The 26,986-nt window shown below is 39.0% G+C and overlaps 1 protein-coding gene across 42 annotated transcripts in view; it reads left to right on the top strand.

Annotated features, from left to right (window-relative positions):
* The window catches only part of LOC120547712 (neurexin-1a), a 265,714-nt gene that overhangs the window by 195,606 nt on the left and 43,122 nt on the right, over positions 1 to 26,986 (top strand). For all 42 annotated transcript variants that reach the window (XM_039783274.1, XM_039783276.1, XM_039783275.1 and 39 more), the window contains one exon: positions 25,561 to 25,732. In XM_039783274.1, the coding sequence (XP_039639208.1) occupies positions 25,561 to 25,732 (172 nt within the window). The remainder of the gene's footprint in view (positions 1 to 25,560; positions 25,733 to 26,986) is intronic.

The raw sequence follows: 26,986 nt of genomic DNA on the forward strand, positions 1-26,986 counted from the left end.
ACCTTGCCCTGTAAACTCTGCTTAATTAGCAGCACGTAGCGACCTGTAGTGAATTATTGTTTTTAATTAAACAATTTTACCGCCTCTACAAATAAGATCTGTGTTTATGGGCTGGATGAGGGGCAGTCAGCAAGGAATCAGTTACCGTCAATTTTCACCTCCAAGTTTAAGTGAGGGTGAATTAACGTGCCGCCGCTGAAAAGAGAAAATTAAATCCAATTTCCATTACCGTGATAAAGTGATTACATCACATCAGAGAGTGCCTTATAGCTAAGAATGAAAATCTGAACACATGCATGTGCAGGCCTGCCTTCAGCACTATGTGACAGCGATACACGTCTCTGTGCAAATCAAGTCTGCCACACACATACTTGCCTCTTTCTCATGTGCACACACTAACGGATACATGCCCAGATACACACAGAGACATAAAGAGTCTATTGAGCCATCACACAGATTAATGTTTGGTAGAGTGGGCTTGGATATGCTCTCACCATAACAAGGCTCCAGCGCTCCCCAACCTACTTGGATATCCAGCCTTCATGGCCATGTTACACCTGGATGGCTCTGCTAATGGAAGCATTTTATTTGACTTGCATGCAGGAGGCCTGGCACAACCATCCCTGTTTATTATTCATACAGCCCTGTTTCCAGATTCCATGCTCATTTTAGCCCTGTGGCCCCTCCATCAGGGCAGCGCACCAACTGCCCTGCACACACACACTGATACAAACTCTTCTGCATGCTTGAAGATGTACTCGGTAGGACATTTATATGTGCACACACTGGCATTGGGGATGCAGATGCATTCATTTTTTGTTCCTTGCTACTCATGCTGTGCTGTCATTTCCACAGAAAAGCAGTATAACCCTATTGATATTCTTAGGTTTGTAATAGGTCTTCAGGAGATTTTTGCATGATGTCACATCTCCCATTTCCATTATATAGTTAATATAGTTATATAGTCAAATTAATTTAATCACCACCCCAGAATCCAGACTGGTTTTATTTTTGTATCTATCTTTGTATCCTCAATTGTTCAGATACAAAAGAAAAACCCTATATGTGCAGTAGATGGATGCCCTGTCCTGAACACTGAACGCACCTCAGCTAAAATACTTCTAATTTGCTCAACAATTTCCAATGAATAAAATGTAATTGTGCCTCATCCTTACTGAATAGACAAGCCCTTTTGTCAGTACAATGAAGTGAATTGGAAATCTCTTGTATGTACTCTGTGATTTAAATCGGCATCCTTGAAACCCATTTCTTCACTGTGAAATCAGATCACATCCCTAATAGCCTTTGGCAAATCAGCCCATTGCTTTGAGTAGTGTTGAGAAACAAATTCCTGGCTGTACGGTAAATATTGTGGGGGCCATTCAACCAAATGCTGTATCACAGAGGATGGAACAATGGAAGTATTTATTTGAAGAATTGATACCGTGGGGTTTTGGAACATAACCGTTTTGGCAGTGTGTGTGTCTTTTCATGTGTGCACGATTGCTGGCATTAGACATTGAAATGTTGCAATTGTAAGTCAGCCTACTTAGCCTATCAAAGCATCTGCTGTGACTATGCCAACCCCGACCACCTCCTTTGTGGTTGTGTGTTTTGTGTGTGTCTGTGTCTGGAACAGCTGGATGAAACGTCTGATGCTCCATTGCCAAATGTCACTAGTAGTCCATCCTTCTGGGGAAATAAATTGGCTCGCTCTTAAGCAGCAAGTATGTCGACAGGAGCCACAGCATATGGTGGGAATCCGACAACTGAAGAAGACAGTTTCTTCTCTTTTTTGGCTTTTCTCATTATGATCTGGACAGCACCTTAATGATGAATGTGTCTTTGTGTAGAATTTTTTTGGGGGGATAAGATAGCTGAGGGCAACTCATGAATCTGTAATGAGAAGCAGAGCATAATCCTTGGCATGTTTTGTTTGTCTTTAGGTGCTGCTTAAAGTCATTCACCTGAGCCCTGATAATGGATATTTCATTTGGGACCAACACCTAAAGTTTGTTATGGTGACTCAGTAGGTCAGAATAGATGTAGCCAGTGTGCAAACATGTTTAACATAACAATACTAACATGCTAGAGTTTAGCAGATATACAGTCACCTAAAGGATTATTAGGAACACCTTTAAATTCCACGTTAATGAAATTATCTAATCAACCAATCACATGGCAGCTGCTTCAATGCATTTAGGGGTGTGGTCCAGGTCTAGACAATCTCCTGAACTCCAAACTGAATGTCAGAATGGGAAAGAAAGGTGATCTAAGCAACTTTGAGCGTGGCATGGTTGTTGGTGCCAGACGGGCTGGTCTGAGTATTTCCCAATCTGCTCAGTTACTGGGATTTTCACGCACAACCATTTCTAGGGTTTACATAGAATGGTCTGAAAAAGGAAAAACATCTAGTATGCAGCAGTCCTGGGGGGCGAAAATGCCTTGTTGATGCTCGAGGTCAGAGTAGAATGGGGCGACTGATTCAAGCTGATAGAATATCAACTTCGACTCAAATAACCACTCGTTACAACCGAGGTATGCAGCAAAGCATTTGTGAAGCCACAAACACGAACAATCTTGAGGCGGATGGGCTACACCAGCAGAAGACCCCACCGGATACCACTCATCTCCACTAAAAATAGGAAAATGAGGCTACAATTTGCACGAGCTCACCAAAATTGGACAGTTGAAGACTGTAAAAATGTTGTCTGGTCTGATGAGTCTCGATTTCTGTTGAGACATTCAGATGGTAGAGTCAGAATTTGGTGTAAACAGAAGAACATGAACTGCCTTAATTCTTTGTGTCATTGATTCAACAAGGTGCTGGAAGCATTCTTTAGAAATGTTGGCCCATATTGATAGGATAGGGTCAAACACGGTTTTGGTATGGTGTTCCTAATATAATCCTTTAGGTGAGTGTAGTGTTTACCACAATCTTAGGTTAGCATGCGGCTGGCCCTAGTGCTAGTTTCTTATTGCACAAAAATGGACATATTTTGATTATAATTTCAGTATACGTATATTTACAATTTAACCTAGGAAGGGTCATTTCTATATTTGGCTGACTGAATTCAGGCTCATTTATACATACAAATATTTGCAATATGAAACCCATTTTTATTCACATCTCCAAACATAAATAATCCATGTAATCCAACATCCAAATTGTTTTGAGCATTGTAACATGGAGGCCAGTGCAAGATTGTTGACATTGTTCTTGTACTAAACACTTAGCTACAGTAACTAGGCTAACATGCTGACTTAGGATAAATATTTCAAAAGTGGTTTGTAGATGAATGCAACATTCCAACATACAATACCTTTTCTACTTCAAATACATACATACTACCATACAGTAATGCTAGTAATATACTGCACAATAAAGAGGTGCAGTATATTTTAATATTTTGTTCATTCTTTTCTATTGTCATTATTTACAGCTAAAGACTTTGTAGACCTTATTTGTCAGCGACGATCCCACTGTACCATCCATAGTACTACAAATAACAAATCTGACAAACACTCGAACACACACAAACACTGTTCCCCTTTTCACCCTGTATCACATTTTGTATCACGTATAGAGGGTTTCCAGTTCTATTGCTATACGGTTGAAATACTGAATAATTCGGTGTCATGGCTAAAACTAAAGTACAAACATAGCGAGAGCACTTGCTTTGTGAGACTCTCTCTTCATCTCATGCAGTGTACAGTAAACGTCATAACCGCGGCATGAACACTGTCCACTTTCTTCACTCAGAGGAACACCCTCACTGACGTTCTGTCTTTTCGTGATACAATATGGGTAAAGCTCCTCCATCAAAGCTTTTCACGCGGAGATTGCTCTTGTGCCCTCACCTTCCTCATGAGACTATGGTTGGATTCATTGCATCCACTTTCCCACTTAGTTTTTTTTTCGTAGCGCATGGTGCAGCCACGGTTAGAAAGCTCTGCTCAAGTCATCACAGCAGTTTTAGTGGTTTTGCCGCGCTACCTCCCTGTTGGGTTGAAGGACATAGCCTGTTTCTTATGGCGGAGAAGACTGTGACCAGTGAAATTTGCCTTTCTTGCGGTGTCTGGTACAGCACTGACACAGCCTAGGGAAAGGGCAAAAAATAAATAAAAAATAGCACTGAAAATAGACTGGATCTCAAATCTTGTAACTGTGTGAAATCAGATGATTTATGCCATGCAATGCTATGAAAAAGCACATAAAGACTCTATTGTATGCTTAAGAATGGAAACCTCAAAATAAATTCTCTATACATAAGTGTCCGGATCCAATAAAAAGACTGCTCTCTGTCGGGACATTGCATGCAATTTAATGGATGCCTTTTTGCATTTTTCTTAACATCTGCGGGGACAATTGGGTCCCAAATCCTTGCATTTCCTTTCTCTGCTTCTGAATATACAGTTTACTATATAAATGATTTAATGTACCACGTTTAGAATAAACATTGAAAAATGTGGTGATTATTGCTTTTTAGCCGTACTTCTAAAAAATTAAAGGAAAGAAATTAATTAACGTTTAAAGAGAAAACAAGAATGTCTTTGTTTGTTAGTTTTTCAGTGTTGACATTTGTACTGTCAGACTGCGGTCTTGTTCCAAATTCAGTGTTTCATAGTTTTGCTCAATATTAACAGTATTGTTCAGTTCTTTTCCTTTTGCATAAATAAAAAGTTTAGAAGTGTCTCCCAATCTGTTTTCCATGCTCAGCATATTTTGTGCAGGAGGCCAGCTGTGCCTGAAACAGTGTTGAGGCAAGGCACAGCTGGGGAACAAGACTTACCAAACAGGAAGATAAAAACCAGCCTGGATTGAAAGAAATGTGTCCATTTACATAGCCTTCCCCAGTGTTAAATCTGTATACATGTGAGCGAATAACAGTGTGCGCTTGTGTACGTGTGCTTATGAGCATCATGGGGAACTGGGGGAAGAGGGGTGCTGTATGAATAGAAATAGAGAGGAAAAGACTGATGGCACAGGCAAAGATGTATGCTTGGCTGGAGAAGTTAATAAAATTGAAGCTGTGTTATGATGAATAAGGAAAGGGCCATAAAAGAGAACGTATGTAGTGAATCTCCCTGGCGAGCAGCGCTGAACAGCCTGGTGAGCACACCCAGGGGAAGGCTTTTTAATCTGCTGCCCTCCTCAACACTTTGCACTGTACAGGGAAATAGGCCCACATTCTTTGAGCTTTAATAAGACATAGGGCTGGGCATCGTTCAGAATCTTTCGATCCGGTGCCAGTTTCGATACCGATTCCTAACGATACTTTTTTCGATACCATATGTTTTAAAATCCATTTCAACATCAACAAAAATACATTAAACACAAAACTTTTATTTTCCACCTTAATTGTGAATCAAAACAGTTATCAAAATTAAAAAAATTCTGGTAAAACTGCTCACTCAGAGTAACATTAATAAAAGTGCCTTGCCTTGCAAGCTCAGCCTGTCAGTCAGTCATCAGGGCAGAGAAACCACCGTTGTGGCTGCTTGTAAGAGGAAGTGTAACGTCAACAGCACCGCGACCGCTTTCAGCTCGCCATTAATATCATAACGAAGCAAACGCTGTCTGCGTGAAGTTTTAAAAAACTGTAACTACACTTGAAACCAACCGGGACTATCTGACTTCAACAAAACTGCAGACAGTTTACTCCGTCCGCACCTCTCTGTATGCGTGTGTGTGTGTGTGTGTCGGTCGGAGCTCCGCTCTGTGTCAGTATGCAGAGAGGACAGATAAGCTTGCGCTTACGCGCTCAGACGCTTTTGGAACCGAAATTTGGCACCGAAAGATAAAGAATTTTAAAGAAAAAGAAAACTCTGCAACTGACAAGCTAGCAGTACTTACTGTGCATGTGTGACTCCCAACAAAGATGGAACAGAAGTGAGATGCCTCACTCTGTAGTTAAAACAGAGAGCTCAATACACAGGGTGAAAAGAGGAGCTGCAGCAGTACAACAAATATATGGTGTTTATTTATTTTTATAAATTTATAAATTAAACCACATAAACCTGTTCTGGTACAACCTCTAAATACAACTATCACCCTGAAAATGAGTATAATATGAGTACTTTAAGGAGGGGCAGGAGTGTGCTACCATGATTCTTTTTTTTATTGAAGATGTAAAAAAAACAGACGGGAATGCTAACTATTGTCTTACAAGGGAGGTCATTGGATGTACCAATGACACACATATTTATCTCCTGTTGTAATAGAATAGGCTTCTGGTTACCAACACCTGATTGATTAGAGGGACACACACATTGCTAATGCCTTGGTGATAAAGACCCAATGGCAATTGTAGTGCAGGAGGCTTAATGTGTAATATACCTTACTGTGAATGCAGCTCTTGTGATAATGAAACCATCTACGTACAGTAGGACAACTGCTGAATGAATGACAAAGAGAAGAAAAATCTGTATTTGTTATCTTAAAACAAGAACAATTGGTTAAATCATCCTCCAGAAGAAATGCATAATAAAGTTGTGTGACACACTGTATACACTTGTTCAAGTCTTCAGTGATAAGCACCACAACACATTTTGGAGAGCGTTACTCTTCCTATTATACATTGCAGACATCCACTTAAAAAAAAATGGGATTATAAGTCTCTCTTTTGCAGTATTTCTTCACCTAATACTTGATTACTGCTAGACCTGCATCTTTTCAATAAAAAATATCATTCATTGTATCACAGATTTTCAAGTAGATTGCATTCGCAAGTTTAAGTGAAAGGGGACTGTGGTATATTTCTAGAAAGCCAGTTCTACTAGCCACCTAATTGATTAATGTGGTGTAAATTGGATAGCTGATGAAAAACAGTGTTTCAATGGTTTACGTGTTGGCAAGAGCTGTTAGCCTTTTTGGTGTCATATCATGGATTGTGCATAGGGGTGAGGCAGCGTATACACATCAGATTATTCTAAAACAAATTAGGTTAGTCATCGTCGGGGGTTTTCTGATTCCGAAGATGAATCAATGAATTATAAGGAGACTGAGATCTTACAATAATATGATCTTTATTTTATCAATAAAGATCTGAGTTCAAGTGTGCAGACATACAGTACAACTGAACTTAGTGAGCAATGCAACTATATTATAATACCAAAAGCCCCTCCTCTTTTGAGCCAACAGTTTTTGAAAATCATATATGGAAAACAATTCTTGGAAATAATATAATGGCTCTAAAGCATGCCAAATAAGGACTGATATGGCCTGACACTACAGACATCCTGTTATTCTTAAGATGCTATGACGCATTTGGAAAGTCCTGAGGAATTTTGGCTCAGGCTTTACCGAACTCTTGACTACAGTCTTTGCACATTAGTCAGGATACAAAAGTTCATGCAAATATTAAAGAACATTCATATTAAAGCATAGGTCTACACTTATGATTTTCTACCACATCATCTAATTTGGCAGCTTTTTCAGTTTTTTATCTTTAAAATATTTTCTGTCAGAAAGACAAATTTCCATAAAGCTGGAGAATGTCAAAGGTCTGAACACAGAAAACATGCATGGCGGATGCCTGTACTTTCATGTGAAATGTTTTTGGTTTGTTTCCATACAGTATGCAGTTTAGAAGCCCTCCATTTCAATATGTCATTTGCAGCCAGACATACATGGCGCTTTGTGAGTAGTTATGTATTTGAATGACAATATGTCTAACTTGTTTCCTGTAGCTAGGAACTTAGGCCGGTGAAAGGCAGAAAGAATAGTGGGGTCTTTGTGAGCACAGCCATGGCAGCTGTTCATTTTTCGGCTGAGTTGCTTTCAGAAAAGCCAGTTACCTTGCAGATGATAAATGCCTCTGTACGCTGAGCTGTCTCAGAACTCCAGCAGCCTTTAAACCTTGACAGCCGGTGCAGCCTCAGCCCCACAACCTCAGGCCTCCAACCTCAGCCTGTCCTTCAATGCAACAAATCAATGGCAGTCTTTCCTCGCTCTGGCCAGCGGCTTCTTCAGCCACATCTGCCTACGCAAAAAAGCCTACTTAGTAATATGGGAGGTAAAGCTCATGTGCAGTGACAGGTGAGACCTCAACGACAGTGTGATGTTCGAGGGAACATCACCAAGGCAGCATGTGTAGCCAGGAAGCAGGCATTTGTGGTTGGGAGATAGAGTAATGGGTTGTGATGGGGGAGGTATTGGGATGACAGTGATTGCTATCTGCGTGTGGACAACCAGACATCTGGACACGATGTAATCTCTGATGGAGTGATGAGGCTGACCTTCAGTCCAGCCGGTTCCCTTTAGACCTGCTTTTTGCCTTAATACCTTGAATTCCCTTTCTCTTTAGCTCCCATCTAAGTCCACCTACTCTATACTTTTCCACCTTCTCTCTTCCCTGTAATCGAGTTTCTCATTTCTCCAGCCTTGCTTTGATCTGCCTTCCTCTTCTTCTCTCTAATTCACTTCCCTCATTCACATCAGTCTCTCCTTTCTGCTCCTCCCCATCAAAAGTCACTCCCTGTGAGTCAGGCACTGGGGCAGGAGATTAATGATGGGTGAGAAGATTTGGCAGTGTCTGATTTTCTATTATCAAAAGTGAACTGCCTCAGCGGGGCTGTAACTTCAGTTTGGTGTGGTAGTGATGGCAGCTGAAATGGCTCTGTTATCATTGAATTGAACGTGTATACCATACAATTACAAAAAACACCCATTCAGCACCTAATGAAAAATCCGTTAATGAATACAAAAACCCAAGCTACAAACTCCCTCTTTAAAATCGGCATTATGGAAATGTTGCTGAAAGTAAAAGCAGCAAGCGCCCACATGAACGCTTACATACTGATTGCTTGCAGTCATTTGGAAAAGTGTCAATAGTTTTTTTTGTATTTATTCCTGCCAGCTAACAGTACTGTAGGTCTAAGCCTCAGTCTATGCAGTGTTAATTACAAATTTTCTCATAACTTATAATTAGATTTTTCTTTTTCTTATTTTACAATTTTTTTGACTGGAAATTTAAGTTTAAAATAAGTAAGCATTTACCAGGCGGGGATGGTCTAATGAAAGATGCTAATAAAATGCATTTTGGAAAATGTGGGATCCAGTGGTTTTGGACCTTGAGCCATATTAGGGATAAAATGTTTCTACTGCTTCAGTTTGGACCATTCTCTTTTCTTTTTAATGCCAGCCCCCTAACTTTATAAAAGTGCAACACTAAATTGTTGGAATACCCTTGCATATTGGTGGTAATTTGTAGTGCTAGTCTAGAGAGAGAGATTTAAAAAAAAATATCATTCTTTTAAGAAAGGATGTTACGGCAACACACCAGCAGACCGAAATAAATAGTGTTTGGTTGTTGTTTTTTGCCTTGGTCTGAATAAAAACACTACTTCACCTGTCATGGTAATGCATCATGCAAAGCTCAAAAAAGAAAAGGGGTGTGTGAAAGAAAAAAAGGGAAATTGGAGTTTGAAGAAAAAACTGTATCTAGCTTATTTATGACCTTGTTTGCATATTTATCAAAGTACATAACCTTTCCCACACTCTTACTCCAGAGTTGCACATGTCATCTATTTGAGCAGATGAATTATGGAAGAGGATGCTAAAAAGGTGATATCAAGACAATGCCATTGTGTGTGTGTGTGTGTGTGTGTGTGTGTGTGTGTGTGTGTGTGTGTGTGTGTGTGTGTGTGTGCATGTGCGTGTGTGTGTCTGTTTTGTTGCTATAACTCTGGCATCATTAAAGAGACTTCTCTGTCCCGTAAGAGACAACCAAGGCAAAGTTTGTGTAGGTGGCTGCTTCAACATGAGCATTGTGCCTCACATGTATTTCCCTTTCTGTTTTTGAAGTCCCAGATACCTTCAAGGTAAAGGAGACTGACAAGGAAGGGATACGAAACATGGAAAATGAGATTGAAAAAGGGAGAGGGGAATTGAGGAGGAGGAAAAATCAGGGGAAAGCAAAGCTAGGAGTGGAAGAAATAGGACACAGTGAAAATCTAAGCAAAGTGATAGAGCAAAGCAGGGGGAAAAGAGTAAGAGCCTCAGGCTGAGAGGCACCAGCCCAAGTATCCTAGTCAATTAACATCCCAGCCCAGCACTAATTCTCAGTCTATTTCACACCATTAATTATGTGCACCATCAGATTCAGCTCACTTGGCCTGACACAAGTCTTCATCACAGCGCCTTAGCCCCTATGGATCATGTTTTACCAAAGCAAAAGCTGCAGTTTACATATTCATGATGAAATAGAGATGAAAATTGTATGGATCAAGGCCCCTCTTATGACTCTCAATTGAAAAGAGATGTGATGATTTTACTAGACACTCTAGGTAAACTTGAAACTAACCACTATATTTTAGGAGATGTTTATACTTAGGCTCCTACTACAGCTCTATATACTCTATTTTACCAATTACCATGGAGCCTTAGGTGAGTTATTCTTAAGGTGATAGAGGTATGGATAGTTTGCCTGCATCAATAGGGCTACAATAGTTATTACCTACTGCACAGGTCTTGGTGTTAATTTGTTGTTAAGAGGTGTCAGCAGGCCCAGAGGGGAGTCGAACCAAGCCTGTACTCTCAGCAGGCTGAACTGTGTTCCCTATTTCTGGACAGGTAGGAGAAATTGCCCTGCATGCAGAAATGAGGTTAACTTTGAGGGGAATAAAAAGGTATCTGCAAATTACCTTTCTTCCATATCCTGGCCCCGACTTCTCGATAGGCCTAATCAAAAGTGCTGGGCTTTCTTTCTGACAGGTTTTAAGGTGTACTGTAGCAACACCTGACTGCCCTGTTCTAATTTCACCACCAGTAGGAGCAGCTCCTTTATGTACCATACCCGGCAGTCCAGAAAACAATCGACCACACTCCAGAAAACAGGCTACCAATTACGGTAAGACTAGAAGTAGTAGTGGAGTTGTAAATGGAAGAAAAAAAAAAGTCATAGCAAAACTAAAGGAGGAACAAAATGATTCTGGTCAGTGATATACTGTTTGATTATACCTTTGCACTGAACCTTGACAGTCAAGTTTGGAGTTGGGTATCTGGGCCAAAATCTGAGAAAATCAATTACAGAATGAAAAAAAAAAAACATAATTATGTAAACAAATCCACTGGCGAGATGACATTGTCTCATTAGAAGGTGCTAAATAATCTAAGAAATACACAGCACACTTTTCTTCCATCAATGCATTGTTGATGCAACCCAAGAGCCTGCCTTAATCAATGTCCTTTTATTAGAGCAAATGTAACTGGCTTCCTCATTGCACTTTTAAAATGTGTCAATACCTTGTTAGGTTGACCATTCAATCGCTACATGGTGCAGGGTTACGAAGTTCAGACCCAGTAATGATAATCAATTGATGAATATCAAATAACCAACATGGACTCTGTGAAGATGAATGAGACCGTTGCACAAAGAGCCACATCTCAAGGGAGCGAGTTAGCCATTCAGTGCCGTTGTGTTGCCACCAGAGTACCATTTTATACAGCATAAATAGAACATGGCTACATTTAATTTAGCAGAGCCACAGACACACAAACTGCAGTTTAAAAATGTGTAGCTCACTTAGAAACCTTGTCTGTGCTGCACTGTTCACCTTTTTCCCCAACCTAAACCTATAGCATATGTACTACAAGTTGTAGCATCTGAACATAGGAAGGAAAGGGAAGCTGAAACAAGTCTGCATCACAACACTGTGAACTCAGATAAAAGTGCCTGGTCAGCTCCGCAGAGATGACAAACATCCAAATATCTGTCACTTGGTGTCTACTTGTCATCGCCTTCCAGAGGGGCTGTCTTCACCGCTGTCACTGTGTCCATCTGCAGATTTTCACACCACGCCATTTATCCCTGAGCAGGTGTGCCTTACTGCACCCACAATACATGACAAGTGAGAATAATTGGGAGGCTGAGTTGGATGAGGCATTTTTTTTGGCCTCCTTAACTCTTTAGAAAAAATGTATACACAGTTGTGACGTCTCATCACTGATTTAGATGATTGAGGTCAATTTAAATCAAGGCTGATGATTGCAGTGGATTGTGTTAATTAGGAGAATGGAAAGAAAAGGAAAAGCACTGCTACTGTTATTTTATGAAAATGTATTTGGGCTCACAACTGACTGTTGGCTCATAATAACGGCTCCTGGCGAGCCTTGTCACCTTGCTCTGTGGCTCTAACAGGCATTTTCTTCGACACCATAATGTCAGCCTGCCATAGGACAGAGGAGAGAGATGAATTTAAAATCCTTGCAGTGTGTGCAGAGGAAGCTGACAGGTGTTGATGGCTGTTCACTCAGCTTGAGAAAACCAACAAAAAAGTATTCAACTTTTTGGGTTTTAATCCCCAGAAATATAAAAAAAAATAACTACATTTTAATCTTTTTAAAATGTTATCTTTTTTCAGATATCAATCTTGATCAAAATATGTACTGTGCATGTACTGTATGTCAGTATTTTTCTTTTTAAACTTATTGTCCAGCTTAGCAGATGGATCACTAAGAATAACAGCTTGTTAAAACGCATTTAGCTGAGGTCCAGGGCTGCCTGTGATTGGCCAACTGCAGCAGGTCATTAAATTGCAGTATGGTAGACCAGCTTTTGTTGAGAAAACCATTGCTGCCTTTAGTGATTACTCAGCTGTGTACTCAACAACCTTAACAGAAAGAGATGTAAGTACACACAGACAGCAAAAAAGCACATAAAAAAAATAAGAACCAATGTATTCTCTAATACTCCTGGTTCTAGTAAGGTAGTTGTTGCCTAACAACCCTCTGCAGTGTATCAAAACATCCATCAGCACAGAGATACTGGGTCAGTTTTGCTAAAAACTTCAGGATGAAGACAATGATCCCATATCTCTTTAGGGTGCTCTGTTTAAGTATCAGGCTCCCTTGTGTTTTGAGAAGATATGGCTGGAAGCAGACAGGCATTTGAGGACTGTCTGAGAAAAACAATAATTCAGTAAATATCCTTTTTTCTGCAGAAATCCACATTTTCACTGTTATCCCTCGTGATAATTTGAATATATGTTTTCTTTTTGGTTTATATCAACAACAACAAAAAATGCCTAAGTGTGAGATAGGACAGCACTATCCTGTGTGTCAGACTACTGCTGTTAAATGATTGTTATTGTGGCCAAATAGTATTTATGGGAGCCCGTTTTAGTCAAGAATATGAATCGGATTGTTTTTGTTCTGTAACTAATAATGAATGTATTTCCTTTTCTTGCCATGATTGTTCTGTCAAAGACACACTTTCAGCTCTCCTAATAATTCATATTGTATCTCTTGGGGTAGACCTCACCTCACCAGTTTACTGAAAAGGATACTCGGCTTGCAGGCAAACAGAGGCTTGAGTCTGTATCAGAAATACAGCAACTGTATCTTCTCCCTTTGTTTTCCTCTTAGCTGCCCCACACCCACTAAACCCCTCCATCTACCAGGCATTGTTCAAAATGAAAATGGGGCCTGAGAGCAGATACAGTAGTGTGGAATTACATTTTTAAAATAACGTGAAATCAACCATAGTCCTCAATTATCAAAAAAATCTAGGACAAGGTTAATTCCTCTGAGGTTTAAGTAAAGTGTAGTCCTTGTTATAATATAACACCTCTTGTTCCAGATCTTTTAATATATTCCTCTTCTGAGATGAACTTGCTTCAGTGTGGGATTAGGAAATACCGTTTTGAGCTATGTTACATTGAAAGACAGAGAAGTCAGCAGACATGAATAAGTGAGAGGGCACTGAGAGACTCGTTTTGTCTGACGTTGAAATCAAATAGAAACCGGGGTGGATAAAGCAAAGAAATGGCACAATAATACACAGGGCTGATGGGGAATAATGTTGGAGAAGAAAAAAGTCATCCATGAAATTGCTTGTTGCATCCTTTAAAGCCTCTTGATTGATGGTGGCAATTTTGAAGCTTGGCAGTTTCCCAGTTCTGAGGATGTATACTGTAAGAAACAAGTACTCTAGGGTTCTCTTAAAGGAAAAAGGGGCCCTCAAACACTTTAACCCAGTTAAATAACCGCTATTGGCAATATACATTTATGGGTCCATTTTGGTGTTTGGAAATGTATTTCCTGTTGATAACTGGCCACACATTACATTTTGCCAGTAAAGCTGTGGACAACTTAATAAGAAAATGTTACTGGCTGCTGTGTTTGCAGTACAGTCCAATTTAAGCATTTTTCAGTTTGAGACTAGATACTGTTGGCTTCAAAGTAAGAGGTAAGTTTAGAATTGGATATTACTTTCAGGTTGCAAGTTAACATTCACCATATGTTTCTCTTGTGCCTGTGAAAATTGCTGTAACTGTATTTCTAGGTTATCCTCATCACTATGGCAACTAGCTTAATAACCTCCAACTCTATTACCAATTTCTTTCTCTGTTGCAACTTTAGATTGCGGTTTACAGACCCTGTATCACTTTAACAGGCTATTTCCGATGTACTTTACTAAAAACAAGAGGCTCGAAGATTAATTAATGTAATAGGCAGGAATTTCTAGCTCTATGTAAAATACCTTTAATGTACCAGTAAATGGTGGCATCCAAGATTGTTGGAAGACATCCACTGTTCTAAATCCAACATCACGATAGTCTTTTTTTGAAGTGCCTATAGTGGAACATAGATCTACAGTATGGGGGCTGTGGTGTTGCTTCACAGGTCACGGTCTTCATCACTTCCGGTTATTTTTATTGTACAGACCCTCTATTCAAAGAAACATTTTATTCCTCTGCAAAAATAGAATTGGCTATATTATTGGCATAGGTAGAAATAAAGTGTAAGAGGAACATATTGAATGTGTGACTTGGTAAAAATGGTACATGCGTATGAGTAGAGTGACTCAGAGTGGTGTGCAGTGTGTTTTTTTTAAGTCTGCTGGGAAGCTGTGCTGTAATGTGGTGAATCGTCCTCAAACCCTTCTTTGACTTCTGACCCCACTAGTGATTCCCATGTTCCCTCTTCACTGAACAACACTGGAGGCAGGGAAGACAGATTGATCTCCTTACATTACCTCTATATACAAATGTTCCTGCATATAGTTCAAAGCAGTTGATCTGCAACTTTTATAATACATTCTTTAAGTTTTGGAGACCTTTTGTCACAGCCTGTCATCAAAGTAAAAATGTTTTCCTTGTTGAAAAGTAGGTACAGTACGGTGTCAGCCTTAAGGATTTCTTCTGTTTAGCTAACAGTGACTTGTTATCACATAATAAACTTCTGCAGCTGTAACGCAGGGCATCGGTGGCACACACCGGCTATGCAGTGGAAGCTCAACCGGAGAGGCCAGCGATCACAGTAAGCGCTCTACAGATATTGAGTGTCATCAATATCTTGTCTTGTAAAATGTCCAGTGTAATCAGTAACACCGGTATTGTCACTAGTTTATTAAACGGTTGGAAAATGTCTTCGGTCACCGTGGCATCGCTACTTTAAAGCTCTTGACTGAATTAATGAATTACCATAGGAAAGACAGAGCTGAAGAATAAATAATTGGAGTTAGAGTTGCAAAAGGCCGCTCTAAAAAATGACCAACTATTGTGCAAAGCTTTTCTTCACACTTGCTTAAGAAATGATCGTGGACATATTTTTATGTGGATGATTATGGATAAAAATGCACAGCAGATTATAGAGCCATAACAGCATTGCTATATGTGCTGGGTGGCTATGTAGTGTACAGTATCTGTGTACGACAGAGCTGCATTTTATTCTGATGACTTTCTTGCTTGTGGTAGAAACACTACTAGTGCTGCACTATTTCATATATCATTGTTGTATTGTCCTTTCCCATATGAATTTGTTGCAAAGAGCAGTCATTTTCATTTCTCTCATGCAATAGTTTTAATGGATCCTCAAACAACAAAAAAACATGAACAAATGTAGAATAAAGCTTGTACTGAGCAATAAACAAAATACAGTATGTCTGCATACAGTATGCAATGGGCCTGGAATGTCTTAATAGCAAAAGCCCTCCAGCTGCCCTAAACCTGATGAAAGCAAGGTATAAAGAAGGAAAGACTTTTACTGTGAAGCAGCTGCAGGAGGTACACAGAGGTGTTTGAGTTAGCCCTGAGTGCTAACAGGTTGATGCATAAGGATTTAAATCCATAGTTGTAAATTTTTGGGCATTTGATTGTGATGCACTACTATAGAGATTTAGCCCTTTATAAATTGCTCTATCTGGTTCAACATATTGCGAGAAGGCAAAGTTGCAAACTTGATCCACAATCTAATGAAAAAGTTGTCCGCTACAACCATTAATAACCGAAATGATAGCAGAAAACAATACCTCGAATATTTTTCTAGGCCTCTACATCCCTGTATTTGTGACACTTCTCTTATGAGCTACAGTACAGAAATGAAACAGAGCTTTCCAACAATAATCTTTTTATATGTATACAGTACAGGCCAAAAGTTTGGACACACCTTCTCATTCAATGTGTTTCTTTATTTTCATGACTATTTACATTGTAGATTATCACTGAAGGCATCAAAACTATGAATGAACACATATGGAATTATGTACTTAAAAAAAGTGTGAAATAACTGAAAACATGTCTTATATTTTAGATTCTTCAAAGTAGCCACCCTTTGCTCGTTTTGATAACTCTGCAAACCCTTGGTGTTCACTTCACAGGTGTGCTTTGTCAGGGTTAATTAGTGGAATTTCTTCCCTTATTAATAAAAAAGCAAAGGATGGCTACTTTGAAGAATCTAAAATATAAGACATCATATTCACACTTTTTAAGTACATAATTCATATACCATATTATGTTCATATGAGACTAGATGAAACTTCAATGAAAATAAAAAGAAACGCATTGAATGAGAAGGGAATTTCCAAAATTCTTCTTTATATATATATATATATATATATATATATATATATATATATATATATATATATAAAGACTTCTGTTTATTAAAGAGAGACCACAGATGTGAAATTGATTTCAGATTTCAAGTTTCTTATTTGTAAGTAAAGAGGAATTTTGTCATGAAGCATTGTTTTTCACTCACTTCATCAAGATCTTTTACAATATTCAGCTAAATTAGTTGTCATTGCCTACAACGTAAGCAGTGACCATGGATTGTTGTTTTCAATCCAAAACTGAATGAGTTTGTTTGTTGTTTTTTAACTCAGTACAACTAAATTGCATGAACCGTGAACATCCACTGTCATAACACCAACAGATCTTCATGTTGTAATGATGCCAAGCTAATGTGTCCCTTATGCAACCTCGTCACTTCATACTGTGAGTCCATTTATTTTAGTCCACCACTATGACTGACGCGTCATAAGGAAAGACTAGAGCTTTGCTGGTTGCATCAGTTCCAGCTGGGTTTTATATCTCAAACTGAGCCAATAGTGGCACTATGAGAAAACTGAGAACAGTTTACATTTTTTATGTCAGTTTATAGTCAGAATGAATGTCTACTCTCCAAGAAACTAGTCATTGGCTGTACCCTGTTACACTCTATTGTGCTCATATTTACAAAGCTGTGAGCTCAAATACATAGATGAATCGTGTATGCCAGTCGAGATGACACATTTTCTGTTTTTTTTAATTCATTGTTATATCAGTCACCCATATAATTACACAATTATAAATCAAAAACACAATGCCAAATTATGGAAATGTGACATAATTTAGCTGTGTTAAGATTGTGTTTCTGCATTACTGGGGTAAAATGTGTGTGACACCTTTTCACGAGATTAGCAAACCTGTCACATAATTACATGAGGAGCACATACAGTGACAAAAAACACTGGAACAGATCTCAGTGGGACAAAAAGTGATTGCATGTTTATGAGAAACGATCTCATACCATGAAACCTGGCTCAGTGAAAACCTTCAAAATATGAACACCTTTTCTAAAGCTCTCTGTGTAAGATTTTGAGACTGCAGAACATCTGCATGACGCTGTCATTTCAACAACATTTCACTTAAATCTAGAGTATAAATTCTGCTTCATATTGACATGCAGGACTTAGTCATCTGTTTGTTTTCTTAAACTAGAGCTAATCTAAGTAGACACAACAAAATGTTTTTCATGATGTGTATCCTTGTCATGGTGAGTCATTCTGAGGAGTAAGGGTCAGTCATAGCATATGTCCCCTGCCTTCAAGCATAGCCTATGTCCCCACTTCTGAGCTTTTTCCATTTCTTACTAAGGTGATTGCACTATCCCTCTTCTCCCCAAACGCACATGTGCTTATATTTGATCTTATTTAGCCAGAAAGCTGTGCTGTGTGAAACGCACAGATGAAGTGAGCTGGTCTCTGACTGTGCTCAGTGGGGACTCAGGAAGTCCTGGCAGAGAGGACAGCGATGAAGGTCATCTCACCCGATTGCACGCCAGCTGTCACAAGTGGACAGACAGGAGAATCACCTGAAACCTGAATTGATTTCTTTGCGCGAGAGAGAACAAAATTTCAGATATCTGTTGACCTCCCTTGATGGAATGTGTCACAGGTGGGCCAAAGACGGCGCAAGAGAAGAGCATAGACAGACAGCAAATGTCATTTCAGGAAAAGACAGGCAGTGCCTTTTCAAAAGTGCCACTGTCCAGCTCCCATTGCAGGGACTCATGTCTTTTTCAACTAAATGTAAACTTCTGAACTCCAGTACTATTGTACCACTAATGAGTAGAAAATTGTATTTGTGTTGCAATCATTCCCCCAGTGTATAAACACATGGTGGTTATGTATGTGTTCTTGCTACATCTTAGAAAGAAGGTGCTGCTGCATTATTCGTAAGCATAATTTTTGTTATATTTTTTCCCATTTTACAATAGAAGTGTGTCTCCTGTTGTTTCTTTAGCGCGCTTCTTCAACCGCTGCTGCGGCTGGCTTGATGATTTATTAACTTGAGGTATTTGATGAAGCACTCCTACAGAAAGCTGCTTCATTGAGTCTCCTAGCAATGGAAACAATTTCAAGCCAACTTCACAGATAATAAGGCACTTTAGCCGGCTGACTTGATTTTGAAATGCGTTAAGCTCCCAGCAAGCACCCTTATACCTCACTACAATGGAAATGCTCTGAAACGATAGCGAAATGAGGGGGGTGGGAAACCTTTTTGAAACAACTTCACGTTTTAGAACATATTTTAAAAGTTGACTAACACGCAGCTCGGAATCCATGGACATAGTTTTACTTACAGTTGCCTCCAAGTGTTCCCTTGCTTGTGTTTCTGGCCCGAAATCTGCCACCATCACCACCCCCCACCTTTTTTTCCGGAGGACTATATATTACTGTATGATTGTAAATGTTATGTTCATTTATGATAATAAAGAGGCGTGGTTGACTTCATAGGCTGTGTTATTACATTATCTGGGTCACACAACAGTGATTTCAATCAGGAGAGACCTAATTTAAGAGTAAAATAAGTTTAATGAACATGGTGCATGATAGGTTGATATGTTAGAGTCCATCGCAATGTTAAATTATAAGGAGTATAGAGACCGTGGAAATCTAGGAACATCCAGTCTACACACTGGTGGAGGTGATGAAGGGATAAAGGAAGAGCCTTAAGATCTGGATGTGATGTGATGGGAAGCGGGGCTCCTGAGGATCGAGGAAGCCTGGGTGCTGGGAATGATGAGAACTGGAGGTGAATGGGGTGGAGGAGGGGTGCAGCGTTTTTGCCTGAAATAACAGCTTGACAGCAGCAGAGAGTAGAACAGATATACATTTTGAATGCAATAACGCTATAGCTCACAGAGATTGTGGCAAAATCTGGTTGGTTTAACTGAAAGAGTAAACACCCACATTCAGCTGGTGACAATGCAGCTGATGAGGAGATGGGAGTGAGAGAAATGTGAAGCACAGAAGTCTTCCTGAATGAACTTATCGCCTGAGCATATAACCAAAAGATGTATCCTGGAATTCATTTAAAACTGTTATTTGTTTGAGAAAGTAATACATAAATTTCAAATTTGACTGTTAATCGCAATTATTTCTGAGATAATTAATTGTACAGCAACATTTGGAATTGTTACAGCTCTAGTGATAGCACCCAAATGTCAGACAGTGCTAAGAAATCGTATGTAAAAGTGTACTGTATGAACAGATTGCAACAGATAGAGAGGAATATATTGATGTTATTAAAGATGTTTCCAAAAGCAGAACATTATATTTTTTAGACTTGTATTTGTCCATTTTGAGATGAGGTGATATTTTGTGACACAGTATGTGTAAGTACTATAAGGTTGTACTACATGTATATATAATTTGTATTGTATATGGTAAATGGAGTTTGAGCTTTTATTTTTTACTTATGTATAAGTATGAAATAAAATTGAATAGACAGGTCACATTAGTTTACCATAGAGACAGTATACTGAAGTTTTGTCACAGTTTATAACATCATTAAATTGTTCGTGTTATTAGAGAGTTAATGTATCATACGGTGCTCTTATGAGGCTGAAATTTCATTTTCTGCAACCCCATAGTACACTAGTGCTTGTACAGTATACTGCCTCAAGGTTTGTTAAGAATTCACTACACTCTAAAAATTATGTCAGAGTAATTGCATTCACATAATTGCAGGTGTATAGATGGATTATGGCATAATGTACAGTTTTTTTTAACCACATGCTGTAAGGGGGGAAAAATTCTTCTAATTATTCCATTACGTCTGTAATTTCATTAACTAAGCTTTGCTAAAAAAGGAGAAGCAGAAGACTGTCAGAAGTAATTAAAAGATAAGGTGAACAGTACAGTATGCTCGCCCTAGCTACATTAAGACATTTAGCTTCTACAGTGAGAGCGTAATATCCCCTCAACACACCACACACACACACCACGCACGCACAAAACACACACTGAAGGGATGACGGAGGTGCTCTCCCACCTGCCAACAGATCCCTCAGACATGTGCACTAGAGGGAGATGTGTTGCAGTCCCGTGGCGTCGGACGGGTGAGATATGAAATGTGACGGGTGCACAATGGTTGTCAACATGAATGACTAGTAAACAAGTAAAACACAACAGCCTACACCGTGGTGTTCATTTTTGTAGATATTGGAGAGGAGGTTCGGCACCATCCTTAAATACCACTTCTCACTTCCTTTCTTCTTTTTTGCGTCGTCCTTACGTGGGCATGGGAAATATGCTCGCTTCAGTGAACCATTCCAAGCGTGGGGATCCTTTTAACTCACTGTTTCTGTTTTGCACTTGGTTTGTTTGAGCCTCTAGCAGATAATAAACAACTTACCATATCCTTCTAACAAAAACATAAACATAAAATGATTTACTTATTAATGGAAACATAAAACATAAACACAAAATGATTTATTTAGTAATGGATTTATTATTAATGGGACCACTGTTATGAAGAGGTTCTAAGTTTTATCAGAATTTTACAACCTAATTTATCATTAAGGGAATTTGCTTGAATGATATGAAGCATTTAACCCATATTTGTTCAGACATGGTTTTGTTGACATGATTGGAAGAAAAAAATGTTGTTCCTCAGTGCTATTAATAATTTCCCAAATCTTGTCTGCAGAGGCTATTTTGCGGATTTAAAGCTAGTAAAACAAGTATCTCTATGGTTGTATAATGAGTGCAGATGGGAAGTTTTAACGAGAAACTGACACCCTGAGTAGTGCGGCAGCTCCTCCACCCTCCAGCTGCAAGGATGAGAAGCATAAAAAAGAGCAGATTAGAGGAGAATGGTGGATCAACTTCATCAGTTAATTAAACTCTATTGCAGCTTGATGAGCAATTAATCAAGGCAGCGTGCAGAGTGTCAGGCAGGGCTGAGTTCTTTGGGTGCGGTATGTGTGCACTGTACAGTATGTTCCCAGGGGGGCAGCCCTGTGGGGAGCAGCACTTACCAAGTGAGCAGCCCTAAAATTGTACAGGGTGTAATGGGCTGGGTTTATGTAAGCATCTATCAATCACTCTGTGACATAAGCCTGCACCCTATTAGAGCTCCAGGATTAGGCTCCTCTCAGTGCTGAACTAACCGAGAAACTACTTGTCTAAGTAGATCGAATTTCAGGAAATGCTAAAATGTATTGGATTATTATTTAGAAACAAATAGTTAATAGTTAACAAAGTTAATCACATTAATCTGGGAGAAACATGGTCTCAAAGCATGACAAAAATGTATTTTTTTTCTCAACCTGAAGATTTAGCTCTTATCTTTCATCTGATATCTGACTCCGTAAATCTGATGGTTTGAGTTTTGTCCTTTGTATGTCCCCCCCTTTCATCTACCTCTTCATCTCTTTCAAGACTGTGAAAGTAGAGAAGTGAGAAGTAGGTTTTTTTTTTATGCTATGGAAATTTGAGTTGGCAGTTTGTGACTAAATGCAGTAAATTTATTAACGAGACCATGGGGAACATTAAAAGTCAATTGAAGGAGGCTATTAAAAGCAGGATTTTAATTGGGTTAGTCCCTCCACTAAACCTTTTTTTCTGTCTCTTCTGTCTTTTTTTCCAAGAGCAATGGCACTTAAAAGTTCTGAATTAATGTGTTCAGTGTGCGGTAGTCCTTGAAAGAAAGTTCCCTATTGGAATATCAGATTCTAGTCTCATGTTATATTCACTGTATATGCAAGGAATTTGTATGAAATCTGCCATGGTGTGAGGTCTGATGATGGCAGATGCTCATGGTGTCTCTTGCTGCATTTAGTCCTGCTGATGAGCTGCTGTCTCTGTGGATCTTTCTGAAGGGTTTCAAGAGGGGCAACTCTCTTAAAATGACAAAGATTGCAGCCAACACAAGGTTTTACTACAACCCCAGTGTCTACAGATCATCTTCTCCCCTATTCAGTTCTAAAAATCCGACGTGAGCTGCACTCTGTAGCCATCTGCTTTTCAGTTTTTGTTGATCACTCCCTCCAGAAAAACGTGATTATGCGATCGCATAATTCAGTGCATAATCAGCCAAAGTCCGCATATTCATGCGGGGCCCGGCATTTTTTCAAATATGCCGCACTTTCGCCGCATACATTGTCAATTTCCGCGCTAAATATGCAGGGCTTGCATGATTTCATAATCCCTGCAATTTCGTTGCAAAAAAGTCACATATATCTTAGCAGAAAGTTGAAAACTGTTGGGTTTACTTCACACAAGAGTATCCATTTTCCCTGTTGCCATGGGAACGTTATGAAGTGACGTAATTACGCGACGTGAACATCATCGAAAAGCAGGGTTTTGGGGGAATACATTTTTTTTCTCATTTTCATCAAACCACAATTTTTGCAAGTTTCTGCAATTTCATCGCATAAAATTGTATAAATATATTCCATCGCATTTTTTAAGAAAATGTGCCGCATAGTCAAGGATTTTTGCCCGCAACAATCACAAAAAAAACTCCGCATTTTTCTGGAAGGACTCGTTGATTGGTGTTAATGCCTGCAAGGAGTCAGTCATTTGTGTTAGTACTGTAGCTTTAATGCATCAGATTATATAATCTGTTGAAATAACATTACAAAGCATACAATTGTCCTAGTTTTGGTAACGTGGTGTGACACATTACAAATGGTTTTAATTGCACTTTAGCTTCTGTCTCTTGGGGCATGCTCGACTCATTCTGCACTTTAGGGGAACTGGGCTCTCTGTGTGTGTGTGGGGGGACTTGAAAAGAGTCTGTGTGTGCATATGGAAGAGTCAGAGAGAGATGGAGATGTAGTGTAGTATTGGCTGTGCTGACTGGATAATGACATGCAGAGTGCTGCGCTGCTACAGTAGGTTGAGCCTCCAACCAGATGCTCCTTTCACTGCAGCTCATAAGCAGAGAGAGAGGCTGCACCACCATTTGCACTCATCTTAGCTGCATTAAGCAGTAGGATTCAGAGACTTCGATCATTTACTGTTAAAGAAGCTTATTAGAGTAGATTACCACAGCATGTGGATCTGAGGAGACTCAGGCTAAGCTGGGTTCAACCTTCCTTTAAAACATTCTCTTACAGTAATGTCCATGCTTATGTTTTTATGCTCTCAGTGTAATGATGTCCGTATTCACTGTAGTTTATTGACTCAGTCTCACACAAACTGCTCATATTCAGTAATATCCTCTTTGCAAGCGTTGAGGCTACTTTACGGTATTTAAATTGATGATAAGGGTGTGTCTACAGTATTTTGAATGGGAGGCACATGTGTGTGTGTGTGTGTGTGTGTGTGTGTGTGTGTGTGTGTGTGTGTGTGTGTGTGTGTGTGTGTGTGTGTGTGTGTGTGTGTGTGTGTGTGTGTGTGTGTGTGAGAGAGTGTGAGTGAGTGAGTGATGATTGGCTGAAGTCCAAAAAAGATTGCGCTTTTAAAGAACCAGATGGCAGCATCACACATAAGGCCAGAACAGGTACATAGCACTGGATCTCAAGGGGATACTCTTACCCACTAATTATATAATTTATTGAACTGTCATGAAAACAGTTAAGGACAAAATGCACAGTATGCCTTTTTGTGCTGTTAAAATGTTAAAGTTTTTAAGAAGAGCAATGGCACATTTAACAACAACAACACTTGTGGTCAGTATGGCTGTCATTCTATACACACACACACACACACACACACACACACACACGTGTATATATATATATATACACGAGGAGAGCATATGCTAAGGAGAGCATATGCTACTATATATGATACTATAGGGGTTGGGTATATACCATAGGGCCACATCAACGCCACACAGAGAAAAACTAATGACGTAATGTACAATTTCTTCATGTTTTCTTTTTTCATCATTAGTCTTTTAAAGAGTAAAAAAGTGTGCACAATTGAATGGCTTTTCTGATTAAACTTAAATTAAAAATTAGAATTGTTAATTGTTTCAAAACACTAATTGCAGTATGTTCATAATCTGTTGGATGTCATTGCCAACACTGGTCCTCCTCTGGACCCTTCCCTTGTTTAAAATGGGCTCCAGGCCAAAACGCAATAACCATATGGCTCCTTTCTTAAAGCTGGCTGCCAACGATGAAAAGTGCAGTCTAGCTAATGCAGAATAAATGCTGTATACAAGCTGAGTTCATGAAAATAGTTTGTATAATTCAATTATGGTTATTCCTTTTAAGTCATCTATGCAGTTATATTGTAACACCATTGCCCTTTATCCTCTGATTTGAGTGACTTGTCTTCCCAGAATTATTGTACATTGAAATATATATTTTATCATTAACACAAGCAAAACAAGGTTTTTTTGTTTCAAAAATAGATGTTTTCTCTCTATATAATAAATAGATATTATGAATGGGTATATGGACCTAGGGACTGTATGACGCTGCAGTAAGGTCTGAGCCCTAGTACATGGGGCGCATGCTCAACCAGGTGAGCTACCAGGGCACCCCAGACTTTTTTTTTAAACCAATGGCTGTCACTTGATATGACACATTACCATTTCTTAACACATTTTCTTTACACCTTTATTAAGATGCAGAATAAAGTGAAGATGGTACCTGCTAGTGTCTAAAGACGTGAAATAACGTTCAATCACTAAAGAGACACCTCTACTGTCCCCAAAAAACTTAGAAAGCCCTCCCTTCAGCTACCCCTTATCAACACTGGGCATTTCATAACCGTAATGTTTAATGTCACTAAAAGCTTTTTTTCTGTGTTCTTCTCTTTTCAGGAAAAAGGAAACATTGCCGTTGTATTTAATGTTGGAACCGATGACATTAATATTGAGGAGACATCAAAGTTTGTAAATGACGGAAAGTACCATATAGTGAAGTTTACGAGGAGTGGGGGTAATGCCACTCTGCAGGTGGATGACCTGCCAGTCATTGAGCGCTACCCCACAGGTGAGTCACCCACTTTGTCTTTAATTACATCTGATACTGCTAAAAGGCGCTAAATTGACCAAGAGATTATCAAGCCCACTAGTCTTGCCTTATGACAGCCTTATATGTTAGGATGTTTTCATGTTGACTTGGCATGTGCTTTAATTGCTTTTTTATTTTTCTGTTTCCAGCAGTTGTTACGAATAATACAAGTGTTGTTGAGTTTTTTTTCTCATCTCTGATGTTTATCACTAAACATTAATTAATGCTGTTAAGCAACCCAGGTCCATGTAAATGGGTTGCCCTTAACCACTCCCATAGTCCAAATATAAACTGTATAAAAGGGCAACCATTCACCCTGTCTAAATGTCTGCATTATATTCCCCATATACATAAATAATCCACCTACAGTGTGTGCTCACAGTCAGGTCAAATCAATAGACAAATTACCACTTTTACTGTGGCAAGTAATTGTGTGCCAGTTCGATATTTATGTCTCTGCCAATACAGAAGATTGAGTGAATTAAGGCGACGGGGTAGACCAACCTGTAATAACACAGTCAATCTAAATGAATACCTGATTTAATCTGTTGCTTACTCAGAATTAGATACCAGATGATCAGCTACATTTAACCATGACAATGCACTTATACATTATTTTCACAGCATACACCACAATTACTCATTTATATTAATTTTCTTTGTCATAAGTGTTACTACTAATAATAATCATTTTCATTTGTGTAGCACTTTCCATAAACACAGTTAACATGACTATGGAAGATGAATTTCCTTATTACTGGCCTGTGTAATAAGTATTTAGTAATTGCAAAAGTATAATATATGTCATAGGTTCTATATTATATGGCTGGAATACTTGTACTGGCACTTTCTTTTATAGTGTAGTGGTAGCTTCTAACGTCCATTGATTCAACTTTGTCTCTGGAAAGTGAAGGTTCACATTAGGGAAAATGCAAGCTCTGCGTCGTATTTGTCGGTGAAAATATGAAGCAATCTACTGTTGGAAATGAAAAAACAACAACTCAGCAACACTGGTATGATTCTGTAGAATTTCAAGATTAGCAGTATGATGGCTCTAAAGAATAATTTAAATAATACTGCTTGTGTTGTTGAAATGGTTAACTTTTTAACTGCTTAAAGGCTTTGACAAAACCTATAGAGTATTAAAGGAGTGTGACTATTGTATGACTGTACGGTAATGCTTTTATCAACACACCAAAATTACTGCACAAGCAAGAGTAGCATTTACTCCAC

This window comes from Perca fluviatilis, chromosome 19, assembly GCF_010015445.1.
Source record: "Perca fluviatilis chromosome 19, GENO_Pfluv_1.0, whole genome shotgun sequence".
NCBI lineage: Eukaryota > Metazoa > Chordata > Actinopteri > Perciformes > Percidae > Perca > Perca fluviatilis.